The sequence below is a fragment of the Rhipicephalus microplus genome, chromosome X (genome assembly GCF_043290135.1).
Source record: "Rhipicephalus microplus isolate Deutch F79 chromosome X, USDA_Rmic, whole genome shotgun sequence".
Classification (NCBI taxonomy): domain Eukaryota; kingdom Metazoa; phylum Arthropoda; class Arachnida; order Ixodida; family Ixodidae; genus Rhipicephalus; species Rhipicephalus microplus.
Window position 1 is genome coordinate 440,944,635 of NC_134710.1, and position 12,025 is coordinate 440,956,659.

Here is a 12,025-nt window from a genome sequence, read left to right on the forward strand (position 1 = left end):
AACAAAACCTATTCCTCCATAGACCTAAGCATAGTATCTCCATCCCTTGTGCCTCTACTCCAGTGGAAAGTCATCAGTAATACCTACGAAAGTGACCTCTTTACCGTAGTTTTGAGCACAACTACAGCAACTGAGTGTCCACCACGGGTTCCCAAATGGCTCACAAACAGAGCCGACTGGGAACAGTTTTATACCATCGCTCGTTTAGGTTGGAATGATATATGTACTTTCAGCATTGATGCTGCTGTCAACTACTTCACAGCGTTTTTGATTGATGCTGCAACAAAATGCATCCCACAAACAAGTGGACACCCTGAAAAACGACGTGTGCTGTGGTAGAACTCTGAGTGCCGGAACGCGTGCAAACAGCAAAACAAAGCATGGAGGTTGCTTTGGAACTCACCGACAGCTGAAAATCTTGACAGCTTTAGGAAAATGAAGTCTCAAGGCAAAAGAACTCAGTGGCAGGCCAGAATAGAAAGCTGGCAGTAGTTTTGTCAGGAATCAATTCATATACACAGGAGGCTAAAGCCGGAAACATGGTTGGTAGGGCAGCAGTAAGAGAAGTACACTCACTCCCACTCGTAAACACACAGGGTGACACTTTGGAAGATCAGGCGACTCGGTGCACACTTTGAACGGGTGTCCAGCTCGACACACTATACTGATGCTTTTCAAATATACAGAACAAGAATAGAAAAGCAGAAACCCGAACACAAATGTACTAGATACGGGGCGTATAACCAAGCTTTCAGCTTAGCTAAGCTCCAAACATAACTAAACTCCTGCAGTAATTCCGCCCCAGGTTCTGACCGAGTGGTGTATGAAATGTTAAAAAATCTACCAATTGCAACACAAAAAACCTTACTTTGCTTGTACAATGCTATCTAGTTCTCTGGCGCTATCCCTACTTCCTGGAAAGAGGCTATTTTTATTCCCATTTTGAAACAGGGTAAGGACCCTTCTTCAGTTCCGAGTTATAGGCCTATTGCACTTACAAGCTGCTTGTGAAAACTTTTCAAAAAAATGGTAAACTGCCGACTTGTACATTTCCTTCAAACAAAGAATTTGCTCGACCCATTTCAGTGCGGGTTTCGAAAGGCTAGATCCACCACCGACCACCTTTTTCGTGTCGAGGCACAGATCAATGACGCTTTCGTCCACGAACAATATTCTCTCTCTGTGTTCCTCGATATCGAAAAGGCTTACGATACAACATGGCGCTTTGGAATATTGAGAGACCTGTCCCATCTTGGCGTGCATGGCAAAATGTTTACCAGAATATAAGGTTACTTGTCAAATCGGATATTTCGCGTTCAAGTGGGCAGCGTTCTTTCTCAAACATTTGTCCAAGAAAGAGACATGCCGCAAAGTGGTGTACTTAATTGCACATTTTTTATTATCAAAATGAATTCTTAGTGCTTGTCTATTTTTCGCAATATCTTTTATTGTACCTATGTCGACGACGTTCAGCTTGGTTTTAGGTCTTGTAATCTGGCCATGTGTGAGCGGCAGGTTCAGCTTGGTTTGAACAAAGTCTCCAATTGGGCAGAAGAAAATGGGTTCCGACTGAATGCACAGAAAAGCACGTGTGTCTGGTTCTCCAGGAAGAGAGGCATTCATTCCGAACCCAATATTCAACTCCATGGGCAACGTCTTTCCATTAATACCGAACACAAATTCTTCGGCCTATTCTTGGACACCAAGCTAACCTTCATACCACACATCAAATATTTAAAAAACAAGTGCATAAAAGCAATGAACGTTCTAAGAGTGTTGTCACGCACTACGTGGGGAAGTGACAAGATGTGTTTAATGAATTTGTTTAAAAGCCTTATACGTACCCGCCTAGACTATATGGCAATAGCATATCAGTCTGCGACACTTACTGCCCTTAAAATGCTTGACCCTGTTCATCATCTAGGCATCCGTCTCTCTATAGGTGCTTTTCGCACTAGCCCCCTTGGAAAGCCCGTACATGGAATCGAATGAATGGTTGCTCCACCGCATCTCACTCTCTACAAGTGCTTTTCGCACTAGCCCCGTGCAAAGCCTGTACGTGGAATCGAATGAATGGTCACTCCGCCTACAGAGATATTTCATGTCTTTTAAATATTATCTTAATGTAAATGCAGACAAGGGTCACCCATTACATTCCACAATTAATGACATGTCAAGCCTTGCTGTGTTGAGAAACGGCCTTCTATGAGACAGCCCTACTCACTCTGTGTGAGGGGCCTAGTGAAGGAAACCGGTGTGCCTCTTGAACACCGTTTGATGGCTCTCGCAGTATGCCTACCACCGTGGCAATGGCAGGCGATAGATTACGACGTGTCTTTCTTGGAGGTTTCGAAGCATGCACCAATTGACATATCCAGACATACTTCCTAGAACTACAACAGAAATACACATCTCCTGAGTCATTTACAAATGCTTCAAAGTCCGACACTTGTGTTTCGAATGCAGCCGTCGACCCATCCTTTTCGGAACCCCGCATTCTGCACTCTGATTCAAGCATTTCCACCAGCAAAGCTTATGCGATACTTGCGGCCGTTAAACACATTGAACAAATAAAACCACAGAAGGTTAATATATACAGATTCCCTAAGCATAGTAAAAGCTCTGAAAACTCTTAAAAAGCACAAAAACCCTGTCCTTGTCTCGCTTTATTTGCTCTTATGCACAGTCTACTCATCTAAGCAGCATGTTGTAGTCTTCTGGGTGCCAGGACACCGCGAAATTCAAGGCAATGTTGTGGTGGACCAGCTAGCTGGATCCGCCAACAAAACTGCTTCCATTACATCGATACCAGTTCCTGCGCTCGACTTGAAACCCTTTCTAAAATGAAAGCTCGGGGGTTATTGGCAGAGCACATGGGACACACACACAGGTAATAAATTGCTTGTCATCGAGCCGGAACTTGGTCATTGGCCACCAGTATCGAAATCACGCGACACAGAAGTAATCCTTATAAGGTTAAGAACAGGACATACACACATAACACATTCATTTCTTTTTTGTCGGGGGGTGATGCATCTTTGTGTGATAGATGTGGAGAAGCACTCATCATACGTCACATTCTAATCCAGTGTAAGTAATTAGATACGCTGAGAAGACAACACTTTCCGTTACCCTACCGACAACAGATACCACTTCATCCTGCTATGTTCGTCGGTAGGGAAGCACTTTTTACACATAAATCGTTGTTAGCTTTTTTCAGAGAAGTTTGTACCTTTCATGTGATATACCCGGGCATTCTGTACCACGACCTCTCCAGAGAGGTTTCGGCTGGCTTTGGTGGCTACACTGAACAAAGCACTTGCCTCACGCCCTTGGACGCAAGGGTGTGAACGATCGAGGCACTTTTGCTTATGCCAAACATGTCCACCATGGTTTTTATTATCACAAACTTTTGTGATCCTTTAACACCACACACTTTTCACGGCATGGTCATGATTATATTAGTTCTATGTTTTTACCCGCCTTAGCGCGAGGATTTTTAAGGCATTTATACAGCCGCTTATCACAATCATTGTCCATATCTCTAGTAAGATGAACTGGCACTCTTTGGCCATAAAATGGCCCTTGCACCACAAAACATCAAACAATATCATCAGCCTTCACAGTCAAATCCTTTGCATCGTACTTCTTCTCTGCAGGTGTTGGGGCTGCTGGAGCGCAGCAACGCTTGCATGGTGCTGGAGCGTCATGTAGTAGACAGGGAACAAAATAAAAAGCACAATGATAAAAATGACCTAAAAAAACTGCAATCTTTTCAAAACAAATAAACAATAAGGCTGCAGATAGCACTGACCATGCACAAAAATAAATAATTTAAAAGCAACAGCGCAGTGAACAATTGGGCTCAAGTGTTACGCGAACGTGTTGGACGCACAAAAAAAAAAATGAAACGCAAATTTATCGGTTGCCTGTTTCTGATGACGGTAACAATGTGCTGCATTTCATTTTGGTTGTAAACCAATGCCATTCTCTTTCTTTTTTTGTTTTTTGCCTCTGAGGTGCAAAGCTCATTCCTACCTTGTTTTAAATCTAGGAGTGCACAATCTAATGACAAAGTTGTTTACATGTGCCATCTATTTGGTTGATAAAATCCGCTGCTGCTTCCCCTTCGTGACCCAACCTCAGTCGGGAGTTTGAAATAATCATAGCGTGGTTCAATCTGCCCGAACTGATTAGAGTTCTCAGTCGTAGAACAGAGCACATTATGGACGAAACCAGATGCTGTGGCTAAATTAACAGGGCAGGATATAATGAGATTTTACTGTATGTGATGAAACGTCAGCTCCTCTTTTGTTATTGCTACGCCGTTACACCGGCTCCTCCTCTGACATCCCGCGAGATGGCGCGGTGCTGCCAGCTGCGTGCAGCAGTTGCTAGATAGCAGCTCAGCTTGCGGTTTCACCGGCTCCTTCTCTGACGTCATGCCAGATCGCACTGCCAGCTGCAGTTGTAGCTAGGCAACAGCTCAGCTCATGGTGTGACCATTGGCCATAGCAAAACGGCAAGAATACGGTCAGTCTAGCTCCGGCTACAAAATAATGACATTTGCTTATGTCTTGTTTCAGTTTTTTTAAAGTATTGTGCAGGTTAGTTGGGTCATGACAAATCTGCTCATTTTCTTTTATAATACATGATATATACTAGTAATAAAACTTGATTCAGCAATATTTGACCGAGTCACTGTTTGCTGCAAACCTAAAGTATACTATTTGTGCAAGTCTAGCTTTTCTTTTACCTTTCATTTTTTGTAGCATTTTTTTTAAGCCTCCAGGATTGAATCTGGCCCTTTATAGTAAACAATGTAAGTGTAAGCAGTACTGAATGAAATCAGGATTTTGGGCAGAAGTTATAACAAAATGGCTCATGAAATGAATGAGGCCTTTCAGAATGCAAAGTGTGTAGCCGGGGTAGCCCTATGGCTTTGTGCAGAATGGGACAAGATTTCCTATAATTTTTTCATAATCTCGAGAAGCAAGTACGAATGTTAAGATGACAAGGAGTGTTTGCACGTCGGTTTTATATTGTGCCTTTTTGGGTTAGCTCAACTGATGTGGAGGTGATTGTGATAAAGACCGTGTGAATGCAGGAGTGTATATGTCCGAGCCTCACTTAGGCGATTAAAGAGCAAGTCGTCTAGCTTCTTTCCTGTCTCCTTAACTATATCTGGTGTTCGTCCATTTTTGGTTGTATATAGTACTTCCTTGATGCAAGGCACCAGCTAGCCCAACAAAGAATTATACTTAAAATAATGCTGACCAGAACTGGAAAATTTGTTGACTGTTGGTTTAGAACAGAGGGGTTCAAAGTTTTTGCCACTCCAGAATCTGCTGCTTGTGCTGGCAGGACTGTTCAGATGAACAAAGATGTCTACGATGTCCAGGAGCATGCCAGCACTTTCACTTAGCCTTATTCTGAATATTCGTGATTGAGGGGTGGAGTCATCGGGTTTCACTGAAGGCGAAAGAGTGCATGATGCCGATAACCTTATATTAATAGAGTGTAAGGTACTATATTGAAAAAAAAAAAAAAAAAGAGCAGATATCATTACATTGTACGTTGCTCATGCAGAAAGAGGGAGAAATAAATTTGATTTGCGACCAGGCGCGCGCTCTCTTTGCCCAGATTTGGTAAGAAAATTTCAGTTGAAGCTATTCTGGATGCATACTGCTATACTTCATGTTGTGCAGGATGACATTGGAGAGTATGTCGAAGTGGATGAGCGTGAGCAGGTACCACAAGCAGAGCAATGCAAATGGGAGGAGGAGCGAATGGGTATTGCCCGAATGCACTTTGGTGCAAAGGATGCCAAGGATAAGGGCAAGGTGAGTGTTGTCAGAAGTCTGTGTTCTTTCGTGTGCTCGGCTTTCGATGTGACAGGTGCCTTATGTTCACTATGACCGATGCGAGACTTGACCTCCATCGTTCCCGGCTCATCATCACAAGCTTATACTAACACGACGCACTTAAAGAGGTACGGACTAGAAGAAGTGCTGACACCCAGAGCATCAGCCCGAGCGCCTAACACATTGACAGCCGTGGACATGTACACCATAATCAAGCTTACTTCTAGTAGTCGTCGGTAGGCCTAACTTCGCTTATGGTGCTGTGATATACGAGACGCATCTTAGCTTTGCAGGGAAAAACATCGCGCTAGTGGACATGAGAAAGTGAACAAGGCGTAATGTACTTTGTTGCACGCAATAAAATGGCATTGCCGTCTGGCATTTCGGAACCATGAATGGACATTTTACGCATCAGCAGCAGACCTCCAAGCCAAGCTCGTTGCGAAGCGACCACTCAGAGCATCGATGAAAGCAGCTAGCAGTTTCCACACTTTCACTCACCAAAAATCAAAGCTAAGCACACTGCACGCTGGTTTGTCGTTGTTATATTTTTTTTTCGTTATTAACTGTTATATCTATTTTCTGGAACTTGAATACTTCAAATAGTAAAATTTCAGTGTGAATCTAATCGAATAGCAAACACTATCTGAAAAATATTCAAAAGTTTGAATATTCACACACCCCTAGTCTTGAGTATTCACACTTTATTGTTTGCTAACTGAGCTTGTGTGTGTTTCTTCCCTATAGGAAGAGACGTACGACCTGATCTTGGATGATGCCATTGAGTTCGTCCAAGCGCTCCGTGTGCCAGGTACAAAGCATAAAGTGAGCGAAAGACTTCTTGGAAAACATATATAGTCTTTTGATTTTCTTTATTGCAGTTTTTTGTCCAGTGTTTGGAGCAGCAACAGTAACTTGATTCAGCATAGTGTCCTACGAGACATTGATACTAGCAATTCCAACTCTGTACTAGTCTTCATTTTGATTCATTTTTGTCCTTAATTTTAGTGGCACGTTAGTTGCCATATAGGTGTTCAGCTAGGGGCAGATGCTTGGATGTTAATCAATTTTCATGCCTAAGGGTCAGTAGCCATATGAAAAAATCGAGCAACTACAAAATAGTGATTGCAGGAAATTCCGCGCATCAGCGGCATATGCACAAGATGACATAATGTATCAAAGTCTGCTCATTGCCGTGCTTTTAGCGATAAATTGTGTGCCATATTTTTGTCAGCTGTACAATTGCAAGGTCCTCCATCGAGTTCCCTCAAAATGGGTTTAACAAAGAGCTTTTCACAAGACCATGACACCCAATTCTCGCTCATAATCTGTGTTATGTGGGTTCATCCTTGGGTGTTCACAAACTAACAATCAGGTGGAAAGCAGTAGCCATCTGACAATGACAATAACTCTGTTTATTTTCTATTTCAATTTAAAACAAAAAGAAATTCGAGCACGTTTTATCAAGCTTATAATGAATACTTGTAACTTATAATGAACTTATAATGAATATTTTTATAAACGCGCGAGCGACCCGAGAGTCTGACAACACTGGTGCACTTGTGAGCCGTGACGTAACAATCCTTTGCTTTGTGAGCGTCTGTATTCTGGCCAGCGACATTTTTTCCACGCGTACAATGAAGGCGTTTCAGCTTTCTTCAGCTTCACATTGAAAATTGCATGATTTTCAGCAGTTGAAACTTAGGCAGAAGACAATGGCTGGACGTGAAGCACATGATGTCACACACGCTATGGCCAATTGGTGATCACTGGCAGTGGGTGTGCTTTATCATAGAGTTTCCTAAATATGCATTAGAGGGAACTCTGGCGCTAGTGTCTATGGGAGCTGCAACGCAGGGCGCTTCATCAAGCATGCGAATGATGGGTAGTACACGGATTTGTCAAATCTTCGTGCTTCTGGCTCCATGCTTGTTCTTGTGGCTTGGAGCTGTTTTGTTTTTTTAACTAAAATCAGCAAATGTTCAGTGGTTGCGCTTCACCACATTAATCCTTTACGCTTACCATATCAAATCGGGTCACGAAGTTTAAAAGCGCTCGTTCTTTCCTTCAAAACACAGCAATAAACGAAGCTACCAGTGCGTAACTTTGAAGTGTGGCAGCTTGGGCTAGTTGGTATGGCATGACGATAGTTATAGCGCGAGAACAAAACGACGACACAAAGATACGTGTCCTCCGTGTCCTTCTTGTCTCTGTGTCATCGTTTTGTTCTCGTGCTATAACTATCGTCCTACCAGTGCGATTTGTCGCCCACAAGTATGAAGCCCAAGGAAATGCATGTACTATCCATCATTCCCATGTTCGCTGAACGATCGCAGTCCCCTCTAGTTAATTTTAGGAAACTCTATGGGGTTTATAACCGTTGACTTCTAGGGCTCATTATGCCATGGTATATTTTTTTAGTCCTTTTCTCAGACAGTTAAACCCCTTTAATAGAAGCATGCTCAAGGCTGCAGTTCTTGTCTCTTATATGAAATATCTCTTATAAGCAGGGTGCCTCATATGCATTTCCTTATCAATCTGTGTTTTACTGTATGCACAATGGTGTCTCTTATACCCATTTATCCCTTATAACAGTGTCTCTTATAAACGGGTTCAACTGTATATGTACTGGCACAACGGACTCTCTACATCAATTTTTTGCTGAACAGCTACAATACGGTGGATGACCTTGTCATGGCTTCTATAACGCAGGCCACATCTGGAAAGTGAAGGTCACTTGTGCTCAATAAGATAAAGATAAAGCCTAAATACAGAGAATCTTGGTGAAATGGACCTTGCTGATGCCAATTTCAGGCTGATGCAAATTTGTGAAATTTCCCAGCTGAATTTCATTGTGTCCAGTGGGCCAAAATTTGGGTGTTCCAAACACTTTTCAGTACAGTGACAGGTGACATGAACTTGGGCACTGAAGTCATCGGATGATGGCCAACAGAAGCACGCTCCGAAGGCTCTAGAAGTATGCACACAACCACACACATGTTCAGAACTGTGGTTATCATTTACCACAACCGCTGTTGTGATCGATGCGATCGTGGTGGCAACCAAGTACAGTTGACTCATTAATTCAAACTCGAAGGGACCTCTGAATTTAGTTTGAATTATCAAAACTTCTCAGATAGATGACCCTGAGTGAGGTGGCACCACACATTATGATTAGGCATTGATTTTATCACATTTAAAAATTTTTTGAGTGTTTTTGATTCCTAACCGCACGAAGTAAACAGAAAGCATAGGTGTAAAATCCACAATTCATTGGTCATTTACTGCTGATCAGACCTTTTAAAGAAATCGTGAATTGCCAACTGCTTCATTGCAATAGGTATGTGCTTTCAGCACAAAGCTTTCTATACCAGTTGAGAAGCATCGCGGTTTACTATGTGTGTGCTTCATTTCAAACATTCGTTTACTTGGAAAGCCTTTTTCCTTGAAGGCCTCAGGTGCTTATTTTTCATTTTTACTGTTAGGATTATTAAAGCATACAAATATTTAAGTAGCAGGGGGAAAGCAGCAGATTTTTTCTGTTATGGAACCATAAAATGTATGAATTAAATACATTGAAATAATAGAGGGCCAACCAAAAAATTTAAGTTTCTTTGAATTAACCAAAAGTATAAATTATCAGAGTTTGAATCATCAAGAGTCTACTGTACATGCGCATCCAGCGCTCTTCCAGTCAAAGTGACGCTGCCTGCTGCAACCAATGCGGACAGAACCGTAGTAGACGGGATCATAGATAGCAACGATGCTGTTTTGAAGACATGTGCACAGCCAATGCATGCAGGTTGAAAATGGAACTGCCATTTGTCGACTCATTGTGCTTGAAATCACGGCCCGATCATTGACAGTGGCTATGTGTCATGCAACGGTAGGTTAAAGAATTTTAAGATGCAATGAGGCATGGAGCATTTCAACATCTTTCGTTTATGACTATTGCTGAGTGAACTTCGGCACTTCGTTATTGGTTGGCCTTAAGCAGAGCTTTTAAGCACGCGTTTGCGACATCCAGCTGTGCCGGTCCTTATTGGTTCGTTTGCGTCTGTTAGGAAGACAGGTGAAAGTTCTTTCGATGGCAATAAGTATTTGATGTGTATGTCTCAGTTCGAAAACAGCTTTTACTTGTTTTTAGGCGATATCAACTTTTGAGTTACCCTAATATTTTCGCTGCCCCATGAGGTTCATATCAGTAAGATTCTACTGTGAAGTAATTGGAGATGTGCTTTCTTTGTGAATCAGCAGAATGTGTTATGACAGCTGTTGTTTACTTCTGTAACCTTTCTTCACAGGACGGCAAGCCTGAGCCAGAGCTGAGTGATCAGGAGCGCAAAAAGCTGAGCATTCAGGAGACTCGTCGCAGCCTTCCTATCTTTCCTTTCCGGGAAGACCTCTTACAAGCCGTTGCTGATCACCAGGCAGGTCTCCTTGTTGGCTTTGTTTGTTGCCTTTTATATAATTGGTGATCGCAATTCACTGAGGATGACTCATGCAGTGAAACCTTAGTCACCCTTTCAGGGTGTGTCTTTCTTTTTTTGCAAGGCGGGTCCCAGAACTGTGCATTCTTTCATTGCAGAATTAAATTCTTCAGACTTCGCGTGAATACTTAATAAATAAATCTGTAAAACCTTTTGGGGGATCATAAAGTGACAAAAAAGGATCGGCACACTCGCCTGCTCGGCAAGGGGTGCCTGTCCAAAGCATCCAAAGTCTCTTCGTGCGGGCGCCATTGAGCTGGCTCGGAAGGATCGGGTAGCGCAAAACATACAAGTAAATATTTAGTTTTTTAATAAAGCTGACAATATATTAGGGATGTGCAAATTATGCAAAGGGGCCCCGCTGCAGTGGTCTAGTGGCTAAGGTACTCAGCTGCTGACCGGCAGGTCACGGGATCAAATCCCGGCTGCAGCGGCTGCATTTTCGATGGAAGCGGAAATGCTCTAGGCCTGTGTGCTCAGATTTGGGTGAACGTTAAAGAACCCCAGGTGGTCAAAATTTCCGGAGCCCTCCACTACTGCGTCTCTTATAATCATATAGTGGTTTCGGGACGTTAAACCCCACATACCAATCAATCAATCAAATTATGTGAAGGTGTGAATTATGCGAGTAAATATGTTATGAAGGTTTCTCGTTATGTACATGATGACTTGATTTTTTTTTTGTAGAGATGAGGACTTTGGAACCGTGGTACCCTCAGTGAGTAAAAATAGTCAAGAGTCCGACGGAATTCTGTCTGGTCGGGGACAAACATAGTGCAAAATAACAAAAATGCCGACCAAGGTGAAATACACAAAAGTTAAAAAGACATTTCGTCTCCCCACACGGGAGCCTTGTTCACAGTGACCGCAAATGGCGTAGTGCGCTCTTCTTATGCACGTTTCATCAGGTGTAGCAGACATCGCGCGTACACAGGGGGGAGTGTCCCAATATTTCTGTTCAATGTATGCGCAGTAGTTTTGGCTCCACACACGGGGAGCCGAAACGTCTTTTAAACTTTTGTGTATTTCACCTTGGTCGGCGTTTTTGTTATTTTGACTAAGTGAGTGAAAATGTTGAACTAAATGGAGGAAGGCTGAACTTCACTATAAAATGGCCTTCGAATAAGGGAATACAATTTCTAGACATTTCGTTAGCATTTTGAGAACAACCACGTATGCTGATAGTATTCTCTAAGGTCATCAAAACCACTGTTAAACTTCTTGTCGAAGCACTAGGAAGTTGTAAAAAATGATGTAGTCATGTCTTGCCTTAAGTCGGCCCTCACAAAGTTTTGTGAGCACACAATGAGCGATATCTTTAGCACTCAGGTTATGCGTCTTTTAGATGTAGGTTACTATTTAGCTGTTGCAGTAGCCGTTGTCGCTGGTAATGTGAAGAAGTGCATAATTTTAAGTCTGAGCATGGTTGCAGAAAGCGATAGGAGGACATGTGTCGTAGGTATACTGTACATTCATTACAAATTTCACAGGCAGAAGAAAGTAGTTAATAGATATGGCACTAATTTTGTTTTTATGGCTGCCCATTAGCTAGGTAAGTTCTGGGCCGCAGTGCACAGCGAGTAAAAGGCAAGTGGGCCGATATTTTTTTCATAAGATACCCCAACGAACTCACTGATTGCCATACAAGAGTGGTTTATAAAGTCCCTTTCA

At 42.5% G+C, this 12,025-nt stretch overlaps 1 protein-coding gene across 1 annotated transcript in view; it reads left to right on the top strand.

The window, feature by feature from the left end:
• l(2)37Cb (DEAH-box helicase 16 lethal (2) 37Cb) overlaps positions 1-12,025 on the top strand; it is a 211,117-nt gene that overhangs the window by 58,601 nt on the left and 140,491 nt on the right. Inside the window, exons 7-9 of the mRNA XM_037413162.2 lie at positions 5,709-5,843; positions 6,612-6,689; positions 10,169-10,294. Coding sequence (XP_037269059.1) covers positions 5,709-5,843; positions 6,612-6,689; positions 10,169-10,294 — 339 coding nt within the window. The remainder of the gene's footprint in view (positions 1-5,708; positions 5,844-6,611; positions 6,690-10,168; positions 10,295-12,025) is intronic.